This window comes from Hyaena hyaena, unplaced genomic scaffold, assembly GCF_003009895.1.
Source record: "Hyaena hyaena isolate Hyena2069 unplaced genomic scaffold, ASM300989v1 scaffold_46, whole genome shotgun sequence".
In the NCBI taxonomy this organism is placed as follows: Eukaryota; Metazoa; Chordata; class Mammalia; order Carnivora; family Hyaenidae; genus Hyaena; species Hyaena hyaena.
In genome coordinates this window covers 4220387-4243489 of record NW_024080678.1, presented here as the reverse complement: position 1 = coordinate 4243489, position 23103 = coordinate 4220387, and the positions used below count along the sequence as shown (strand labels likewise).

The window sequence follows — 23103 nt, the reverse complement described above, 5'->3', positions numbered from 1 at the left end:
AAGAGCAGTGTCAGCTGGACTCCCTTTTCACTATTAGCAGGTAGGGTTGGAAACTGTATCTCTTCCTTTGTAGGGTCACCTGCAAACTGACTTGTGTCTTCTGTATGAGAAAATGGAAAGATCCATTTGATTTAATGTATCTTTGTGCCCATTTCTTTTTTCCTCCTGCATTTAGAGCATTGTATTTATTTTTAGTGTTCAGAAAGCAGTGTGACTCTGCAGATTGCCCGATTTTTGTCCTTTGTTAGTAGTTAACTTTTACAAAGCTGTCGTTGTTTTAGCCAGGATTCTTTCGGTACACATGTACCGAATGTGTCGATCGCATTTCCACCCCTAATGCTTCCTGTAATTTCTTCTCCGACAATTAGAGGAGACTTAAAAATCTAGATTCACAGAATATGAGTGTCTATGCTGCTTGCGCCTGATCAGTTCACAGATGGTGGGGTAATGAGTAGCTAAATGAGACCAGTGTGCAGCGGAGGCTGTGCCGTCCTAGCAGGCCGTGTGTCGTAACTGAAGAGGACAGAGCGGGCGCTGAGCTGCGGCAGGAGCGTCCACGCCCGGTGGTCAGCTGGGACTCCGCACCAGCGCTGTGCAATCAGCAGACGGTGAGATAGCTGGGCATAGAAGGTCCACTGAAGAATCAGAGTGTGTGAGCAGGAGCCGTTAAAAATGCGACAGCTTCAGCAAAGCGGGTCGCCTTCTGTGACCTCAGGGTTGGAGGAGCCCTAAGCAGAGAGCCATGTGTGGAAGAAGAAGTATTTCACGAAGGCAGAGGGGCCAGGATTCACTCACAGCCCAGTCTTTAGATAAAGGAGCTCCAGTAGTCTTCTAATGAGAAATTCAAAGAATGTTAATGAAGTACAGCCCTCCTTTGGGTCTTTGTGGGGCCTGTTACGTGTCTCCTCACTAAATGCCACTGAGTCAGCACCCCCTCCCCAAGACCTGGGTCTTGAATCAGGAAGCTCTAGAACAGTTCATCCTTTGCTAGAATGCAAAATACTTCATACACCAAAGTCTGGAATTTGTTGTATTTGTCTACAAAGGAAGGAAAGTTTTGTTTAGTCTGTTTTAATCTCAACTGGGAAGGAGTTTTAAAACCCCGAAGTTCTGTTCTCTTTTCCAAGTATTCTAGACTTCTATGTACCTTAGAAGGACTTGTATGATAGAGGCAGAGTGATGCTTGCATGGGACAAAATAGAGTAGAACATGGTTCTGGAATGTTCTTTATGTTTTCTCATCATATTCTTCATCAGTAGAGTTGCCGATAGAAAAACACATTCACATATAATACGATCAGTCATATTTGAAACAAGACATTTTATTAAACTCAAAATGACCTATTTAAGCCTCTTGAACTTTGGTATATAGAGGTTTTATATGAAGCGAACTCATCAAAGGCAGACTTTGTATCTTGAGCTTTATGTTTTCTGATGGCTACTGCATTTTTTTAGAAGGAGAGGGGCGCCTAGGTGGCTCAGTCGGTTGAGTGTCCAATTTCAGCTCAGGCTCATGGGTTTGAGGCCTGCATTTGGGCTCTGTGCAGACAGCTCAGAGCCTGGGGTCTGCTTCCGATTCTGTGTGTCCCTTTCTCTCTGCCCCTCCCCTGCTTACGTGCTGTCTGTCTCTCTCTCTCTCAAAAATAAACAAACTGTTAAAAAAAATTAAAAAGAAAGGATAAGCAGATTTCCCGCTTAAAAAAAAATTAACAAAGTATCTGTTAGCCTAGGGAATTTGCAGGTTGAGTACCCTTTCAGTGTACAGGCAAACCAAACTATTATATTTCCAGATTTCCACCTACTTTTGCTGCCTTTCACAACAAGGGAGGAAAAAGTGGACTCCTTTGATGTGGGGGGGGGGGGGGGGAAGCAATATATCACTTCCCTGAAAGAACATTTCTCAGTCTCTCATGTGAAAAAGGATTAGCACCTCCAACAAAGGTCCCGTAGATCACAGAATTGGGCAGCAATACCAAATAGTATTCCTGAGGAGAGGAAAAACTGTATTTGAGCAAGAGTGTTTGTCCTGGCAAACAGAAGCTTTTTAATAACTGCAAATCTGAGATAATGGCCTGCGCTCCTCAGAATCTCCCCCTAAATCCTCAGACAGCCAGTTTAAACAGAGCAAAGCCAACCTTTGTTTTAAAATAGAAGTATAGTCTTCTCAAAATACAGTGTTTTCATGGACTGGCTCGGAGTATCTTTGGTTCATAAGGATCACCTATTTACAGATATAGTGGTTTGGAAGGTTCCTCTGTGACCCTGTCTTGTCAGCAACGGTTTTACAAGGCCACTTGCTTCTCTGTTTTGCATTAGTAAAAGTTATTCAACAACTTGCTGAATTAATGTATTAAGATTTTGGTTGAATGTTTACTAGAAGAAAAGAAAAACTACCGTGACTTCCCAAGCACATTACAGAATCCTTAAATGGTTAGGAGAAAGAGGCTGTGGAAAGTAAGAAAGCATCAATTTTTGTGTGGCAGAAAGGCTGAGAGGAAAGTTCGTTGGTTAAACAGGCTTCAGTTAAAAACTTTGCTTTTTCCAGGTCTTAATTTATTTCCTTTTTCTGGATTCTGTTTTCTCATACCAGATAGCAAAAACACTCTGATTGAAAATAATAATAATAGTACCTTGTACACATGTAGCACTTGAGGCCACCTAAAATCCTCTCTGCTAGACTGAAGCTTCAAAGTCTGGATGTCTTTGGCTCCCTACTTCGCTTGATCCTGCTTGAATGAAAGATTCTAAGTGGGAGGGGAGAAGGGGACTGAAGGAGCTAACAGTGTGAGCCCCCAAATGAGTTGTAGGATGCCAAGTGACCCTTCAGAATTTCGGTCCGAAAACAGATTCTGAGAACTCTTATGTTAGAAATCAGGATTATTTTGTCCACATGGACCCTTTAACTGTAAGAAGATTTTATTTAATTTACGTTCTTAAGAACAAATTTGTGTCTTGGGTAGCTAGCTAGTAACCCTCTGACCTTTCAGTAAATATCCAACTAAAGCTTTGAAATTAGGGTGTTTAGTGCTTTATGGCCCAGAATAAAAATCTCCAATTCTGTTTCCAAATAGTGTAGCCTCAACACATTTTATTAAGCTCTTGACACATTCAGCCGTGTGTATTTTGTAAAGTTCCTATGGTTATTGTTTTACAATAGCTGCTTCCAGAAGCATTGTAAGGGTTTCAATTAATCAGCCCTTTGTGTGCTTCAGACTATGCAAATTTATCACATCAAACCATTCAACTGCTCATGGGAAAGCCGTGTAAAAACTGTATTGTCTTCTAGCGCCTCCTCTCATTTAGAGTGATGTTTTAATAAGAAAGCTAATCAAGTTTTCTTATGCATTATTTATCTGTTAACATGTAAGGAAGAGCCGAATTAAAATTATGTCAACTGGGATATGGCAAGAGCTGTGATAGATCTGGAAGTGATTCAGCGGCAAAACAAAGCTAATATGATTCAACAGTTTTTGTCGCCTCCCCTCCCTCTGGGGATTATTTAAGGTGGTGGTGTGAAAAATAAAAGAAGGTTAATTCAGTAACTGGAAAGGAGGGAAGGAAGAAAGGAGGAACCACCTGTGTTGGCCTTTACATTTTGATTTAAGGATTTACATTTCTGAATATGTAGAGTCTTACGGAGATGAGTTTATTCAAAGCAAAAACATGATTTACTTGATACAAATGGTCAAACTGGAATGCACCCCAGGGCCTGTGAGTCGTGAAGTTGGTAGGGGACCCCATCCTGATAATGTGAGATGGTCTCAACGGCGGCCGGCCTGAGTGAGCTTCTCTTGGGCCCCTTCATCCAGTTCATGCCACTGCAACTGCTCCTTCTATTGATTAGGCTGGTCTCCTGTGCTCTGCTAGTTTGCTTCCTGCTGAGAGTAATTAGGTTTCTTATATAATAATAATTCCTCGTATTTAGATGCTGCCTTTCTCCAAGGACCTTAAAGTACCTCTCAGACATTAGCTCATCTTTTCTTCTAACACAATTGCCTCATGAGATGGGTGCTAATTATTCCCATTACAAAGACCAAACAACCAAGGCACACCATAAAGTGGTGCTTTCCCTCCCACAGGAACACAGTATGACTTGAACCTCATAGAGTCGAATGAAGGTCCCCCGATTCCTTGATATTCTGCCTTAGATCTGAGAGTCCAGGGGTGATGAGCCCTCTGCAGATGGAACCTCCTTGCCCCCCAAATCTGTGAATCTCATTACTACTGGGCTTGGCAGAGCAGTCACCCCTACTAAACACCAGCACTTGTCTTACACTGGGACTGACAGGGAAAACTCACAGCAGCACTTGGCCCTTCCTTCGTGCAGAGAGCATTAAACTCTTGCAGAATAAATAGCTTGTCGAAGAGGTAACTACCTGCAGAAGGTCAAAGGAGATCATTTTAGCCTCTGATTAGTATTATTTCAGCAGAACCCACCACCCAATATGCTCTGCATCATATAGAGCGTGCAAATGTCACCAGCTGAATTGTATAAATGTTTTCGCTTTCAGTATTCAGTCACTAACATCTGTACAGGACAACTGTCAGGTGGAGTTGAGTCCTGAGCCCCCTTCTGCCACCTCTGGCACAGCCCTCGTCCCAGCGCATATGCTTGGTGACTGAGGAGAGGGTTCTCTTTCTTCACTCAGGAAAGGAAGGGTCCTGAGGTATCAGCATCAGAGTGGCCTACATCATCCAAAAATGCTTACACAGAGACGGTAGACTTGCCAGGTAAAAATTAAAACACTCTGTCGGTTGAGTGTCCAACTCTTCATTTTGGCTCAGGTCATGGTCTCAGGGTTGTGGGATTGAGTGCCACTTACATGCACATGCTGCCTCTCTCCTCTCTCTCAAATCAAAAGAAAAATTTTTTTTAAAACAATTAAAAAGTGAAGCAGAGTGTGATATTCAGATGAGACCTGGCTATCAGCAAAATAGAAAACCATTTGCCAGTCCGTTCTCAACACACTGAAGTCACATCAAAAACAGCCCTCGGGGTGCCTGGGTGGCTCAGTTGGTTAAGTGTCTGACTTGATTTCAACTCAGGTTGTGATCTGACGGTTTGTGAGTTCAAGCCCCACATCGGGCTCTATGCTGATGGTTTGGAGCCTGCCTGTTATTCTCGCTCTTTCCCCTCTTTCTCTGCCCCTTCAGCACTCGCTTGCTCGTTCGCTGTCTCTCAAAATAAACTTAAAAAAAAAAAAGCAGCTCTTGAATCAAAGGTGTCATTACAGTTTTCTCCTGCCAGTTCTATTCCCTTTCCTATCTTGACATGTTACTAGAATGCTTTTATTTTTCCTTATCTTTTGTTTTGTCTTTTTATTTTTTTTCTATTAAAAACAGTGCATTACACTAAAACTAGTTAAAAAAAAAAAAAAGCCAAAAATGACTGTGAACAAGTCATTTGCTGTTTATAATTAGAAATACTTTCTAAGAATGATTCATTGGATTAACTGAACTTTCACTGGGCAAACCTATTCTTAAAATGATTTATATGTTCTGCGAGGCTACGGAAATAGAAATAACAAATTGGCGTAAGACCCTCCAGTGCCTAGGGGGTGACACACAGGCAACTGTGACAGTGGGCCCCCAGGTTTGCCTTTCCCACGTGGCTTGGGGGGTCAGACTTGTGGATTTAGACTCCCTAACTTCTTCACCTTTACAATTTGAAATTAATATTGATGTTGATGGAATAATGCATTATCGATGGGGTATCTGCGGATCTATTGTGCTCTGACTTTGTGTGTTCTAGTTTCTCCCTGTTACCTATTTTCATCTCCTAAAAGGTCTGGAGTTGTAGTCTAGGGTCTACTTCCCAGTTGGCCCCTGTAAGTCCGTTACATGTTCCGGGTCCTGTTAAACTGATGTATTTGCATTTCACTGCCAGGAGGTTGTGCTATATAAACAATGGGGTTGAGACACCAGCGTGAATCAGGGGATGAAATTTTATTTTAAAATCTGAAATGCTGTGTAAGCATTTAAGGTAGGAATCGGTAATTGTTTCAACAACAGCTTCCATTAGATATGGTTTATTTGTCGTCCATCGTCTTTTCAAGGATCCGGGGGAGTGTTAACACACTGGAGCCGACTGCATATCATTTACATTTTTAAACCGACATTAAAGGAAAGTGACCATAACTTCTTAAGAGTTCTAAATTTTGGGAGGGATTTTTCTGCCTCCATCCTCAGAGAAAATAGTTTTAATGTTTCATTTGAAAATAAGAAAAGAAACCTCCCTTTGCTTTGATGAAGCTTTGGAATGATTCTGAAACCAAGAAATACCTTTTTAAAAAAAAGAAAAGTGTGGTTCTAAGCCTGCGAGCTCTCTTCTCCCCACCCCTAATGAATTCCGTAAAATACAAACTTTTAAAAATCATCTGTCTCATTTGAGATTCAAGATCATCAAATTCTGTCTAAATATTTTGTTTTAACTTCTAAGCTCATTATGGTTTCTTTGTGTTAACTTGTATTAAAATCTGTCAGCTATGACTGGTCTCATAAGCACAGTCAGCGGACCAGAATAAGTTAATTATTTACTTGTGTCACTAGTGCTCTTCATCTAATGAAATGCACAGCTGTGTTAGATCTGCAGTTGGATGTGTAGCTTCCATTGTTCCGCGAGTCAGCAGAGGGTAGAAGCCCCAGTGATGGAGAGCCCTCAGTTCTTTCTGCTGTTCTGGCTTTCTGTGTCGATTTCATGGATCTTTTATCATTCACTTTCACACAAAACAAACAACACAGGGCTGTCTGCTATGGGAACCATCTTGGCATATAAAAGGGTTTTTCAGAGCCTAAAGTAATTTTAAGTTAGCTAAGATTTAATTTTTGGCTTACAGGTGCCCTTGATTCGGATGTGGCCAAAGCAGTTCCTATAATGGAGTGAAAAAAAATCCCAAAGTTAACTTACATGTGTTTTTAAATGCAACGTCAAAAAGGGGCTGATATAATTACTTCCCAAAAAGGAAAACCACACTACATTTTAATTAGGTTTCAAGCAAAGTTATTAGAGATTCTGATTTCAGGGGAAGGAGCATTGCTTTCACTTTCATAGCAAAGTTAGGTTGGCTTGATTAAACATGTCAACTAAAACTAAAAATACAAAATGCAAATTACCTCTCTCCTTACCCTCCCCCCATATAAGTATTCCCTGCTTCCTTGGAGCTGCTGCCCTCCTTCCCCTCACTCCCACCTTCCCGTGTGGGGGGGTGGACGCCGCCTTCCCCCTGTGCACTGCTACTGAAGGGTGCCGAGATCTTCCTTTGGTTTTGTTTTGAAGGGATATAGCCAAAGCCTCCACCTCCTCACCAGCCAAAGTGACATTCTCCCCAGAGCACGTCCCCGGACCGGCCTCTGCAGGAATTGCCGTTTTTAACATTTTGTTCACTGCTACACAATGTTGTTGTCGGTGCACCTAGATTTACAATTTGATCTCTTTCAGAGTAGATTTCCCAGTAGCCCTAGTGTTTGTTAGATAATTTCAGTGTGGACAAGATGGATTTTGGGAGGGAAGAAAGAAGGAGCCACACACTCTGCTTGATTTAAATTCTAAGACCTTGTAGTTGAGTTTGAACTGAACTGAATGATTGTTCCTGTTCTTCCTGTAGGAAAGCATACGTTCTTTATAATAATAAACAGTACCATTTCAACCAAAAAGTCAATTATGGTACATACATACATAATCTAGAATTCAACACCATGAACCTAATTACCATATTGTTGGCAGCCACTGGAAATCGGAATATTAATAACCGATATTGAAAGCACATGGCTTTCTTTTTCTTTAGCCTCTAGCTCTTGGTGATTAGAACACATCACAAAAATTTTATTTCAAAATAGTTGCAGTAATTATATAGAAATCAAACTGAGGAATGAAGAATTTCTTGAGAGCAGTTTCTCTGCAGTCAGTGTACACGGTTGATAACTTTATATACAAGGGAAAAGGAATTTTATCTTTGTAAACGTAAAAGGATTTTATTTCTCCATCCAGTGCCATTGTACACTAGTTTTCCAATTATAAATTATGTAGGTTGCGGTTAACAATCTAACTGATGCCCCATCCCTCCTACCAAGAAAATGAAATCAGAGGGATTAAGCAACAAAATCCTTTACAGGTCGGAATAATAAGAGAGTAATAAAAATACAGTTAATTTAAGGGACCATCAGTAGTGTGCATGGGAGCTGGTAGGTTTTTGTTCTACTCTGTTTTCATTCCTAGAATTAGTTTCTGACTCCAGTCTTTTCTTCCAAGAGTAATCTGGCATTTAATTTTCTTGTTCAACTTTACGGCGTCAATCAAAGGTCACTTTCCTAATGTGTTATAAGCGATAGGAATTAGAATGCCTTAGGGCAGTATAGGCTCAGCCAGGGAAGCCCTGGCAAAAACCAGCCCCACCAGCCAGCGCTCTGGTTGCCCTGTTAGCAAATCAGCCTCACACGGATCCTCCTTGTCACAGTTTTTTAAAACCATAGTGTGGACACACCTGTCGTTCAGGTGGTTCTGCGTGTGACAGGAGTGGGTTTCCTGTGATTGGGCTACGGTGCAGAGCAGATCACAGACTAGCTGACAATGAGTGAAATCGCCACAAAGCCATCGTTCTTGGGCCTCCGTGGCGCGAGAGGTCGGGCGGGGCCTCCTGACAGCAGCAGCCGCTGTCATGCCAGCAGGCCAGCCCACAGTCTACAACGCTCTCTAGGGGACAGCCGTTTTCGGATTGTGTACCTGGCAGGATTGTTGGAAATTGCCTTTGTGACTCTTGATGGAGACCGTGGACACCACAATAGAGATCACAGCGGGGAGATCCCCGTTAAGTACGGTGGTCTCTTTTCTGCCGGTGTCTGTTACATGGCGGAGATCTTCTGTCCCCCCAGGTGTTTGCGGCTTGATCGTCCCTCAGGAAGACATGCCATTTTGTGACTCTGGCATCTGCCCGGACATCATCATGAACCCACACGGCTTCCCATCACGAATGACGGTCAGTATGTTTTTCAGAGGTACCGCTTTTCAGGAAGAAGGCAGGCTGTGGGTTCGTGGAGAGTGTTGGCCATGGGGGCCTGCACATTCTTTTTAGAAAGGGCCCTTTGACCCTTTTGCCAAATGAAGAGGTTCCTAGGTCCTGACAGTGCTAGGCTACTCTTTAGAGAAGTGTAGAAGTGTCTGCCCTTCCCTTCGACAGCAGTCTTCCCCTCATCCCACCCCACACCGTGCCCCTCAGCAAAAAGAACCTCTTGGGTTGACCCTACCGCGTCTCCCTTCCATGGTTACTGCTTTGCAATCCTGGCTCTGCCACTTACTGGCTGTGTGACGTGGGAAAGCTGCTCAGCCTCTCTGTGCTTCCGTTTCCTCATCCATACAGTGAGGGAAAGAATAGTGCTCATCTCTTGGGGCTCTGGGGGCATAATCTTGGATCCCACGTGTCGCACAGAAAGAGAGCGAGGACTTTGCTGCTGTCTCACAGCTGTTTAGGGAAGGAGCTGCAGCTAAACAGACAGGAGTCCTGTGCCCCAGGAAGGTGCCCACTTAGGTTGTTGGACCCCACAGGTGGGCAAGCTGATCGAGCTGCTGGCCGGCAAGGCTGGCGTGTTGGACGGCAGGTTCCACTATGGCACCGCATTTGGAGGCAGTAAAGTGAAGGACGTGTGTGAGGACCTCGTTCGCCATGGTTATAACTACCTCGGGAAAGACTACGTTACATCTGGCATCACAGGGTAAGTGCGCTTTTAAGACACTTTAAAGGAAAGTGTGATTTTATTAGGATAAGAGATCAGAGCCCTTGTGGTATACTTTATGAGAAGCTTTACTCTTTTAAGAAATTGGACATAAAAACTGATTTTGCGATGGAGGTGTTAGCTAAAGCCTTAGTGCTGATCAGTTTGCAGTATGTAAGTGGGTCAGATCAACATGTTGCTCATTTTGAACTTGCTCAGAGCGTAAGAAGTCAGTTGTATCTCAATAAAATGGTGCCGAGGGGAGGAAATCCAAATTCAGAAAAGTGACTGATTAAGGAGTGCTGTTCTTCCTGGTTAGGCGATCATTTAAAAAGTAGAAAAGAGTTCATTTACCAAAATAGGATATCTGTACAACTTTTCATGGTGTACAATGCAAAACCTCGTAGCTACTGAACTTTCTCTGCATTAATAGGATGAATATCAGATAATTAGTGCTCTGCAGCCTGAGGCCTGGCATTTCTCTATTCATTCACTGACCTGTGAAACATGTAACATGTGCTGGTACTAAGTATGTAATGGTAAACAAAATAAACAGGGTCCTTGAACTAGGGAGCTGACCACTCAAGTTTGTTACTAGACTTACTGAAAAAATAAGACACAAGATAACTTCTTAACAGGACCTACCCTGACTTCTTAATTTAAAACTACACCCCATGGGGCGCCTGGGTGGCTTAGTCTGTTAAGCGTCCGACTTTGGCTTAGGTCATAATCTTGCGGTTCGTGGGTTCAAGCCCCGCGTCGGGCTCTGTGCTGACTGCCAGCTTGGAGCTTGGAGCCTATTTCAGAGTCTGTATCTCCCTCTCTCTCTGACCCTCCCCAGCTCACGCTGTGTCTCTCTCTCTCTCTCTCTCATAGAAATAAATAAAAATAGTAAAAAAAAAAAAAAAGAAAAAAGAAAACTACACCCCAGTATATTGCCCATGTCCTACCTGATTTTTCTCTGTACCGTTCATCATTATCAGATACCCCATGTGATAATGCTGCCTAGTACTGCCGCCTCCTCCGTGAGAGCAAGTCTTATCTGTTTTGTTGACTGCTTTATTTCCAGTGTCTGCACACAGTGGGCACTCCATAAATATTTGCTCAATAAAGGAACGAGAACAAATCAGTACAAATAGCTCTCACCAAAATGAAGGGAAAGAATGGGTTAGGAGAGGTCTCTGAGGAGGTGGGTGTTTCACCAGATACAGAGGATGAGAAGAGTAGACCATGTGAAGAGTGTTTCACGCAGAGGAGAAGTGGGTTTGACATTTCCAAGGGGCAGACCTCCGCTCACCTGAGGTGAGGCCGCAGAAGGGAAAGCACTTTCTCATGAGCCGGGCACTGGTTCCTCCTGTTCCCCAGGGAGAAACAGGACAGGCTCTGGAAGCTTGACTCACATGGTTTTAAAGGATCAAATCAGTTACTTAAGTTAAGACACACATTGTGTTTTATGCCAGATAAGACTCTGGGACATGGTGTTTATACCGCTTTTCTGAGGCTTCACCCCACTTGAACACAAGTGAAACTGGCCGTGAAAGTGTGTGTAAGGACCCAGGGCTTGATTTAGCGCTGCATGTAGACCAGCCAGATGGGATTACAATGGTCGGAATCTGTATCTTTTAAAAATATCAGTGCTTTCTACAATGATCTATCCAACTGTGATAACATAGATTTCCCTAGGCATATCGTGCCTGAGACACAGGAAAAGAATAATGGTCAATTTCCAAAGTGATTCAGCGAAGTAGCTGACATCTATTTCAAAAATCACAGTTGTCATGGAGAAAACCGATGGTCTCAGTCTTTGCTCCTCATCCAGAAATAATGCAGAAGTTGACCGGAAAGTGTGCAGAACCAATGAGTGGATTTGATGGACCTTCTGAACATCATTTTACTAAAGGATTTGGGTGGGTTATTCTCTGCGTATGATGGATTGTTTCAGGTTCCGACTGCACCTCTGCCACGCCCCCACTGGTGTTTTCCTGTGTCTGCCCTTCATCTCAGCGGCAGAGTTTGAGAAGCATTAGTTTAGCTTGTTAGTTGAAAGTTCCCCGAAGGGCTCGCAAACACATTCACCCACGAGCTTCACCCCCTCACCACATCCTTGAGCATAACTAGGAAGGAGAATTGCACACGGCTCTCTTCAGTTGGGGATGGAGTGGCACTGGGTGACAGAGTTCCATAAATTCTACCACGAGCAGCCGTGCTGTGAAGGTTTGGAACCTTGATTATCAGAGCTGGAAAGAACCTTGGTCTGACCCCCTTGTACTAGGAAGACTGAGATAAAGAGGTCATGTAATGACTGGGTGACAGAGCTAGGACAGGAGCGGTATCTCTGGACACCGTGTCCATTGTGCCCTGCACCCCACTCTGTGTCTTCCAAGAATCTGGCTGTCCTTAAGCCAGTGAGGTGGCTGGACAGCTAGAAGGTGGTGGAAGACAGGCCAAGCAGGAAGGGCCAAGTGCTCTGATGTGTCTCTACCGCATAGCTTTTGCTCTCGCCACTCCCACGTCATGCCATGGCCCACGTGTACTGGGTTCGAGATGGGCCGGTGTGGCAGGGAGAGCCTGGATTTGCTGCATCCCACTCCTCAGCTCCTATAAACTTCTCAGACCCTCTGTGCCTGTGTCTTCATCTTAAAAATAAGGATGACAGTACCATCCTCCCTGGGTGGCATATGAAGTAAAGGGCACAAAACTCCCTTTCTTTTGAGGAAGTTCTGAGGCAGTTCAAATTGTTTAAGAGGCTTTAATCCCCTGCCTGCTGTTGCTCCAAACTGAAGAAAAAAGGTTTCTTCTGTTAAAGCACTGAAATATTCACCAACTTTTACTACAGTCTTTCAAAAGATGCATTCAGTTAGCTGTCTTAACAGACATTTCCTGAGCACTAGTTATGTGCCAGACAGGGTCAGTAGTGCTGGAGCCACAGTGGCAGAGAGACAGAGTGCTTATCCTGCATTTACTTCAGGCGGGGAAGACAGGAAATAATCGGGGGAATAGTAATGCGGATTATAATACCAAGTGGTGATTAGTGCTCTGAAGAAAACAAAGCAGAAGTAAGCGTTGAGAGAGTGTGGAGGCCCGGTGATGAGGTGAGAGCAGGACTCCTCTTTAGATAAGGTGGTGAGGGAAAGGAAAGTATCTGAGGAGGTGAATTGCTTGACAGCCATGTGAATACCTGGTGGAAGAATGTTTTAGGCAAAGAAAGTGTAAGTCCAAAGGCCCTGAGGCGGACAGGCTTCCTACATTTGAGGAACAATGAAGAGGCCAGTGTTATTGGAGTGGAATGCGCAACGGGGAAAGGGAACAGGAAAGGAGTCCGAGGTGGGCAAGAACCAGATGATGTTAGACCTTATTGCTCTGCTACAAAATTTGGATGATACAAATTCTGAGTGTGGTAGGAAACCATTGGTATATAGAGCAGAATGACCTGCTGTGATTGACGCTTTAGAAGGAATCGCTCTGGCCTGTCCGTGAAAAGCGGGTTGTTCAGGGGTATGAGCGGAAGCAGGGACTGTGTGCAAGAGTCCAGGCAATAAGGGCAGCGGCCTGATGAGGGCGAGGACGGTGAAGGAGGGACCTTCCTCTACATACTTTTTCACAGTCTGTTTAAGGTTTTATTTCTTAATTAAACAGTGTGTCTTCTAAGTATCCACGGTATTTTTATATTTTCAGATCTTCCCTTTTTATTCAGCACATGCTGAAAATCATTCTCTCCCATTCATAAACCTGGTCGGAAACAAATGAGGCCGTGCCAGCGAGGGATCCTGGAAAAGGCTGTCTGTTAGCCCAAACTTGGTTCCTTAGCCCCAAACTCTGCTCTTTCCTTTCAGCGAGCCCTTAGAAGCATACATCTATTTTGGCCCGGTGTACTATCAGAAACTGAAGCACATGGTGCTGGACAAGATGCATGCCCGGGCCCGGGGACCGCGAGCCGTTCTTACCAGGTAAGAGAAAAGGCGTGTACGAAAAGAATTTATAATGCAGTTGAGTCTACCCTGCTTTGCCCAGATATAGCAATAAGCTGACTCCGTGAAGTTTCTCTTTCTCTGAGATGTCAAAATTTGTAGTTCTGGGCGTCAGCAAAAATCATAGATGTCCAGTCAGCATGAAAAAACAGCAGCCGCCTAGAAAATCATTTCATAGTCTCAAGAGCAGACGCATCGTAGGCCTGCCCAGCAGCCACCTATCACAGTCATCGACTGTGTACCTGTTTGCAAACGTGGTCTTATTCAAAAATGTTTGGATATAAGAATGTAGACACACTTACACACACCACCACTTACACACCCACCACGGATACACATGTGGACACACCTGTGAGTTGCCGTTTATACACAGAAAACACATATATACTTTGTTTGGGAGCCCAAGCCACAATTCATTTCTTAAAACTTCTGTTATTGGGGCATAAGGCACCTGCACTGGCCTTCTCATTCGAATAAGCTCCGGGAGGCCCACCTGTGCCCCATTCACCAGCACATTCTCAATGCCAAGCACAGTGTCTGTGTGTGGATGAATGGGTGTGATTGTTGGAAAGGAAATAGCAGGTCCTGTTTCACGTGCTCTTAGTACTTAGTTCTTAGTACTACATCACATGTGCTTAGTACTAGTTGGAGAAGCATAGTCCACGACAGTGATTCTCAACCACAAGCAAGGTTGCCTCCCAGGGGACATTTGACACTGTCTGAAGACATCTTGGGATGTCACAGCTGGGTGAGACAGGAAACTACTGGCATCCAGTGGGTGGAGGCCAGGAATACTGCTACATGCCCAGCAATGCACAGGGCAGCTCCCACCACAAAGAATTATCCAGCTCAGCATGGTGCTCATGCCGAGGTCGAGGAACCCCGGGCCCAGAGAGGGAACACAGGCCTTGAGGCCAGAGACACAGGGATGTGAACTCACCTCCGCCTATGGTTCTGCCGTGAGCCTCCAACACACCATGTAGCTTCTCGCAGCTTCAGTTTTTCTCCTACATGAAGTGATGACACGGATGCCCACTTCATGGTGTGTGGTGAATGTCAGATGTTTGAGTATGGCATATGTACATAGTGCCCATCCATGGGGGATGCTCAACAAATATCCTGTTTCCTGCCTGTCTTCACTGAGCACGGCTTAGATGTTACACTGGGGGCAGGGTTGGGGATGAAGCAGCTAATGTGTGAGTTTACTTTTTTAGACCAAGGGAGAGGGGTAGAGTACTCAATCCCGTGACCATTTAAAACCAAGCAGATGCACATACCTGCTGAAATGATAGACATACGTGTGCCCAGAATTACAGAGGAGGGGAGAGAAGTTGAGATTCTCAGGACACCAGTGACCCAGCAGGGAGACCCTGCTTGAGTTGGGTGTATTTCTCCCCTGCGCACAGTCCCTGCAGAACCCCCATTTCAGTTATAACTTCCAAGAACTAGTCCAGAGTAACAGGTGTCAAAACAGTTCCTGCTTTGTTGTGTAAAAAACTTAACTACTTTAGTACTTTAGTGCATTGTGTGGGAAGACTGCCGGAGGCATTTACCCACACATAGTCCCTTACCTCAGCTTGGTTTAAATTCACGTTCTGGGTTCTGCCCATGTGTGATCAGGCCACCTTCCCTTACCCAGTGGCCAGGGAGAGAGGGACCCTTCTACCCCAGGTGTCCTGTCCTCAGGTAAAGACATACATAAGTTGTGCTCAGTGAGGAAGTTTCTACTATAGTGTGCTCATTTAGACTATTTGTAAGTTTTTTATATCTAAATGTCTTTCAACAAATAATCTACAACTTAAATCTAGTTCCTAATGTAACCTTTAGCAACAACAAAAAGGTAAGATTTCAGCACGCGTTGGCTGCTGCTCTGTTTACCTTTCTCACTCTTTGGGAAATTGGCAGCGACAGCAAAGAGCAAAAGATCCTGTGGGATAGAGCAGATGAGAGTTTGTGGTCCGCTCCTGCTCAAGGAGTGTCACCCCAAATCAGGCAGCCAGGGAGCTCGCTTTTTCCTCCTTAAATGTTGCATCATCCCGGCCTGGGTGGCGTTGCCTGTGTGATTTCAGAATCCCTGATTTTAACCTTTTTAAAGTATTCCCAAGCACAGCAGATACACCAGCCACAGGGAATCCATTCAGGGGACTCCTGGCTCCCAGCCAGACTGCCCCCTCCGAGGAGGAGGGGGACACGTTCATGCCTGTAGTCGTGGGGGAACTTCCCATCTGGCTCAGGCTCTGTCCTTCCACGTGATTCCTCATCCAGTCCAAACTTTATAAAAATCCATTTGCTTCATTCCATGTTTGTTTCTTAATAACGTGGAGCTTCTCCCTGGAGCCCTGCCGTTAACTTCTAGGGACCCGGGTTTCTTCCACAGTCTGTTCTGCTTAGTTTCTCCACTTTGAAATAACAGAACTGAAATATCCCTGAAAAGACTCAAAAGACCGTCTTCCTGCCTTGGGGACTGTGCTGTCCTAATAATGATGATATCGTGATGACAGTAGTAATATATATATGATTATATATTAATTTATTGTGTCATACAATATTACACAATTATTTTTATTATCACTCCTAATAATAACAGTAGGAATCCCTAGTATTACGTCTCCTCTCCTTTAAGGCTCTTTGGGAGCCTTAGATTTTACACTTTGCAAATGTGGCTGAGCCGCCTGCTCCAGGTCACCCTCCTGGGAAATGATTTGGACCCGGGTGAGCCCTTCTCTGAAACCGCGTGCTCTTAGCCAGCGTGTGATGCTCTGTTTAACCTAAAAATGACACGTTTGTCTAACTTGTTTCAAAGGCAGCCCACCGAAGGTCGATCTCGTGATGGTGGCCTGCGTCTTGGAGAGATGGAACGTGACTGTTTAATCGGTTATGGAGCCAGCATGCTTTTACTAGAGAGACTAATGATTTCAAGTGATGCCTTTGAGGTTGATGTGTGTGGGCAGTGTGGACTTCTGGGGTATTCCGGCTGGTAAGTGGATACCATATGTCTCTCACATCACACCCCTTGCTCTTAAATCACAGCTCCAGAACGGACCCTGGAGCACACCCACATATTCCCCGACCTTCCCCATCCATGCATTCCTAGAACTGGGGATTTTATATGTACCTGTTTAGTTTGTCTGCCCCATGTTCTGCTTTCTACACCACTGGAGTTTAAGTACCCAAGGAGTATAGACTTTGTTTTCTTTTCAGTATCATCAGGAACACCTTTTTGTTTTAAGTTTGCTTATTTTTTTGAGAGAGAGAGAGAGATGGGGAGGGGCAGACAGAGAGGGAGGGAATCCCAAGCAGGCTCCGCACCATCAGCACAGAGCCCAATGTGGAGTTCAAACTACGAACTGTGAGATCATGACCTGAGCTGAAATCGAGAGTCAGACGCCACCCAAGGTGCCCCTCAAACACCTTTTGTGACACTGTTCACCTGTAAAAAAATCCTAGCAGATTCACTGTTAGGCATGAGAATTATAACATTTTGTAACTAGAAACTTTTTTTATTTTTTAAGATTTATTTATTTTTGAGAGAGTGCAAGTGGGGAGGGGGCAGAGAGAGAAGAAGACAGAAGATTCAAAGCAGGCCCTGCACTGACAGCAGAGAGCTCCATTATGGGACTCACACTCATGAGCCGTGAGATCAGGACTTGAGCTGAAGTTAGATGCTCAACCTGCTGAGCCACCCAGGTGCCCCTGTAACTAGAAACATTTTAGAGAATGTATGTCGAATGGCCTTATTCAACTTCAGACCCAAATAGCCCCATATATTGCTCCAGATCATACAGAGGTGGGACAGGGACCCTGACCCTTGCTATGCTCTCTGGGTAGCAAACTGCTTTACGCTTGGACTGTGAACTCCACGATGACAGCAACTAGGTCTGTCTCAGTCATTCATCCAACAGTTAGAGGCTGCTAAGCCCCAGGCACTGTCTAGGCCCCAGAATACAGGGGTGAATAAGACCAGTGAATGGCTGCTCAGAGGAACTTATCTTCTAGTTCATTCTAACTGCATTCTGTCTTGTTTACGCCTCGTCCAGCCTGGGCCTGGTGGTTGCTTAGTGAAAAACAGTTGCTAAATGATAACTGACCCTGCATATGGAGGATTGCGAATAGGCAAATGATGTAAATCCTGAAGTTTGTCACTTCTGTGCAGAGTTCAGTACACAAAGGCCAGCGTAAAAGATGAAGCTATGTATTTTTGGCCTTTCTTCCTCGTAAAGGTTCCACTCTCCCACCAAGGAACAACTGCTGTGTTTCAGGCTAGTCCCAAACCAGAGCCCCGACTTACCCTGTAGGCAGGAGGGTCTGTAGCTTGCCAGCCTCGGCTTGCTTTTCTGTCAGAGACCAGGTCCCACAAGGTCCGAAGCAGATGCTACAGGGACAGGAGACAGTCTTTACTCCCTCACCACCCCTCCCCTGCACTCCCAGAGCCCCTTCTCCCTAGGGAGGTGCCTTCTCCTGGTAGATAGAATTGGGCCCAGATGAGATCCTTGCCAAGTTTGAGGGATACCTGGGCCACCTTTTCCCCACTGAGTCTCCCCTCAAAGCGGGCACTTCTTGCTATCCTAAGCCTCCAGTCTCTCAGTTATTCTGAATAAAGCCAATCAAGAGTGAGGGGCATCTTAGGACATGGTGTATGCACCTTGCTAGGCTCATGACAGAACCTTTTAGCCAGTTATTTAATGGTTTTTGGTGTAGAAGAGTTGATGAGACTTGTCTGAAGAAATCAATTCATTTAAAACAAACAAGAGGTGGCATTTGCGGCTCATTCCTTTCCTGAGGGTGCCGAAATGGGTGACATTATTGTTCTAAGCATAATCCTGGCTCGCTCTTATACCTGTGACAGGAGTGAGGGGTTGTCTCAATTCTGAGATGTCTGTTCATCTTCTGAAATGCATATGAAATTTGCTTTTTATTGTCCTGGCTGTGTAACAACAGCCACGCAAGTGTAATAGGAAGATGCTTGGGACCAATTCCACTGAAATCTTCAGATGTAGCACAAGGATTTTTAAGTAGTTTACCTTGAAAGGGTGGTACAGAAGAGTCATTTTATTAATAATAGGGATCATGAAACTTGAAAAAAGAATTTCCAGGGCACCTGGGTGGCTCAGTTGGTTAAGCATCCGACTTTTGATTTTGGCTCAGATCATGATCTCGCAGTTCGTAGGATCGAGCCCCACACGGGGCTCTGCAGTGACAGCGCGAGGCCTGCTTGGGATTCTCTTTCTCCCTCTCCCTTTGCCCCTCCCCCGCTCACTCATTTGATCTTTCTCTCAAATGGTAAAGAAATTTCCTTCCCTTTTCCATCCTCCCTGCATTTTTTTCCTGTGCCTCCCACCTGAGAGAGAGAGCGAGCAAGCGCAGTAGACCAGATTTACTCACATACTTCGAAAGCCTTCCTGTCTCTTTCTCTGAATATTCAGGGAAACTAATGAAAGCAATCATTGATCCCAATATTATTCTGTTAAATTCTTCTTTCCTGCTTCATTTTCTGTCTCATCTAGAGATCATGTGATGACAGTGCCTGATTTCGAAGCTCCTGTGTTCCTTGTGTATTTTAATAGCAATCCTTTGAAAAGGAGCTAAATCAGGTTACACGCCTCAAGGTCTTTCCTGTAATTAAACAGACCTGGATGTGCTGTGTGTCTGATTTTGAGTGGCCCGCCTGTCCCCTTGTTGCCAACAGAAAAAAATCCTAACCCAGTGTGGTCGTCTAGCAGCGTCCGCCTGTGCCGCGCTGGCAGAGGAGCATAATGATGCCGTGGCTTTGCCATCATTACCTGCCCGGGCGGGCGGGGGGAGGGGGGCACGGCGTGTGTGGGAGGAAGTCGCTCTTTAATGAACAGCACAATGGAGGCTGAGTAATTAGAGCAGTTCAGAACCTCGAAACTGGCCTTTTGTCAGTGATTTGCACATTAGTAAGGCATTGCTATGGGGATGTTTACAGCCAGACTTTTCTGCAGAAGACATGATGGGCATAAGTCACAAAAGAGAGGTCTGGAAGGAAAACCGCGGAGAAAAGAAAATCCCTATTAAGATAATTAGCTCATAGAGGACATTTTGCTGGACGGTCATTTCTCCTGTGAAGCCACATCCACCTCCTCCTCCTGCTGCCTTTGCCCTAAGAAGTCAGTTTATGTAATTGTTGTTGTGTCAGGTTTCTTCCCTTTGAAATTGTTCAGACGCAGGGTAAGATAATTTAATAGCTTTTAATTTATACATGTGCATAAATATATGCACTTATATATGCATATACACATATGCATAGGAGCATTTTAAGTGATGGAGAAATATTTAATAATAGAGGTTAGTGTGTTTTCTGGATTATGAGCCAGCAAGTACGGAAATTTTGAATAGATACGCCTGGGTTGAAGTCACAGAGTGACATGGACAGAGTCAGCAAGAAGTTGCTCCAGTTAAATCCATTTCTCCAATTTAATTAAAGCATCAACATGATTCCTGAGTAAATGAGGTCAACCAGCCACATTAAAAACATAGCTCTTAAACAATGATGTATTTGGGGCACCTGGGTGGCTCGGTCACTTAAGCAAGCGCTTGGCTCAGGTCATGGTCTCCGCGGCTTTGTTCGAGCCCCACATGAGGCTTTGCAGTGGCAGCGCAGAGCCTGCTTGGGGTGTTCTCTCTCTTCCTCTCTGCCCCTCCCCAACCTGTGCTGTCTCTGTCTCAAAATAAACTTTAAAAAAAATAATGTATCAAGAAAATCTTTAGAAAAAAAATCTTGTTACATATGACTTTGGGAGCTTCACATATTTACTGAAACCCATCTGAGGACCTCCTGGTAAGCAGGCTGTTAAGCAGACTTCTTTTTTGACTCCACAGTGTGTCCTGGACACCTTTATATTTCAACAGGTATGGGTCTACATCATCATTTTTAACGGCTGCTCAGTATGGTTCTGTATAAATGTCCTATAACTACAAACCAATTTCCTTTGGGACATTTGAGCAGTCTCCTGCTTTGTGCTGTTATACATCGTGAGCATTCGCAGGCACTCATCTTTGTCACTTTGTGATTAATCAAATAATATGCACATTTACATTTTCACTCGTATTGCCTTACCACCCTCCACAGTGGCCTTTGCTGCTCACGTTGGAGTCCCCTCCAGTGCTCAGTCAGCACTGAATCCTCTAAGCCTCGGTCTGTATTCCTCTTGCACTCATTTACCTACCCTGTTGACTGCCCCCAGACCCTTGAGATACAGGATGAAGTCCTGTGTTCATCTGAAACCTCAGAGGATAGTTCACTTTCTTCCTGGGAATTCATCTTTTGTAGCCATTGATTTAAAACTTAGGTTTAGTGAACTAGCTCTTCCTGAAGGAAGAGAAGAGAAAGCCCTCTTTGGTATAGCAGGCATATTGATTAGGAGCACGGGCTGCTGTAGGCATCAAATGGGAATATGCTCACAGGGAGAGCACGTTGAAAGTACAGTAGCTTCTCCTGCTGATAGAGCCAAGCTCAAAGAATACTTGAAAAACAAATCGCATTTGATTGGACAGCACATTCCGTAGGAAAGTCTTATCTTCCCCATCACACTTCAGGTGTCACAGGGACAAATTGTCATTGATCTTGCCTTGAATAGTACAGTATAAATAGATTTTTATCAAGTACATGGAGATTGAACTGATTTAAAAACCTTTCCACACAAAAAAGCCAAAATCTGAATAACTTCGAGATGGCTCAGATTTCTGGGCCTCATTCAAAACAAGTAAATAGGCAGATGTTTTGCATTTTAAAGAGAATGGTCTAGAAGCATGGTAGTAACTGATGAAACTTGCATGCTTTTACAACTGCAGGAGTGATACTTGTTTTGGTTTTTTCTTTTGCTTCTTTGGATGCTGCTTTTTGGGGGGTGGGGGCACATATCTGCACATATTTGATGGTGGGACTGAGCCCTGGCGAATAGAACTGACTGGGTGGTGGTAGCCTTTTGTAGAGAAACTTCGCGCTTCTACACGCAGGCCTTAGTTTCCGGTTCCCTTCCCTCTAACACATGCAGACTTGGGTTTCAGGTGCCATTACTGCAAGTCCTCCTGCCACGTGTCCTCCCTCCGCATCCCCTACGCCTGCAAGCTGCTCTTCCAGGAGCTGCAGTCCATGAACATCATCCCCCGGCTGAAGCTGTCCAAGTACAACGAGTGAGGCCGGAAGCGGCGCTTGCTTACGGAGGACGACGCTGTGCCCCGCGCCGTGGGAAGCAGAGGGGATTGAGGACCCTGCTCCTGCAAATTTCTTAAATGTTCTCCCTCAAAACAAACACACACACACAAAGATGGAGAAGCTTTCTTTCACTGAAGACTGACTCCACAGCCTGGAACAGTGAGCCTCGGGCCACGGGAGGGATACCACCAACATGGACCAGAGTGCAGTCTCTCGATCCTGTACTGAATTTGATTCACAAGTGGACGTGACCTAAAAGATAAACTTTTATTTGTGTTCTGGTATCTTGAAATCAACTCATTAGACTTTCCTCCTTAAAAAGAACATTTCGGGTTAAATTCCCCACAATGCCTTCCTGGCTGACAGAACTCAAGACTCTTACGACTTCTGTAGGATCTGAAGCGTGTTGGAACGGCTGGCATGGCCTCTGTCGAGAGGCCTGACAGGAGCAGTGTGTGAAGGGAGAGGACGGGGAGCTGAGAGCAGCGGACGAAGGGACGGTTTCTCACCTGCTCCTGTTGCGGGTATCTCTCCAGCTATTGAGTCTTGCCTTTAGATGCCCACACATTTTCATCGTGGTGAAAAGTAATAAATGTATTCCTACCATTAAACTTACCAAGGATGTCACCTTCTCTTGTGGACCCGATTGCTACTCTTTTGAACCTCCGTGATCATACCGTTCGATAATATTTGTCGAACACCTGAAAATAGCGCCATGGGTGCTTTGTGATTTCTTTGTGCCTTCCATTCCTGCCAGGGTGTTAGCTGTCCATTTTCTTTTTAATCTGACAACCTTCTTCATCTTTATTTCTCATCTGTTCTGAATCCCTCTGCCCTGAAGGCAGGTAGATATCTGTACTAAGGATTGTTTATAAAGTAAGTCAGAAAGGCTTTGAGGAATGGTCTAGGGCTCCAGCGCTGGCAGGTCACACTGAACCTGTTTCATAGAAGGTCAGTAAGTACCATACACCCCAGAAGCAAGTGCCAGGGTCAGAAGACGTTGCGAAGCTGGATGTAAGTTAAACTTACCCAGAACTTTTTCAGACTGGGACTCTCCAAAGGAGGGATGTGCTGGGAGCCAGCCTTGTCATTGACTTGAGAACCTAACCCACTTCGTCCACTTCACAATAAAAAAGCTCTAATTCTGGGGTAAAAATCCTAGAGGCTTCACAGTCAACGCTGAATGGGCGAGGGGCATGCAGTAGGTGAGCGAGCCTTCCTCAGCCCTCACCACATGTCTCCACTCATTTCAGGG

General features: G+C 44.7%; 1 protein-coding gene across 2 annotated transcripts in view; it reads left to right on the top strand.

Moving 5' to 3' along the window:
* POLR3B (RNA polymerase III subunit B) overlaps positions 1 to 22316 on the top strand; it is a 102502-nt gene extending 80186 nt beyond the window's left edge. For both annotated transcript variants that reach the window (XM_039230476.1, XM_039230477.1), the window contains exons 24-28: positions 8868 to 8971; positions 9538 to 9704; positions 13538 to 13651; positions 16476 to 16649; positions 21701 to 22316. In XM_039230476.1, the coding sequence (XP_039086407.1) occupies positions 8868 to 8971; positions 9538 to 9704; positions 13538 to 13651; positions 16476 to 16649; positions 21701 to 21830 (689 nt within the window). In that variant the 3' untranslated portion in view covers positions 21831 to 22316. The remainder of the gene's footprint in view (positions 1 to 8867; positions 8972 to 9537; positions 9705 to 13537; positions 13652 to 16475; positions 16650 to 21700) is intronic.
* The last annotated feature ends 787 nt before the right edge of the window (positions 22317 to 23103 follow it).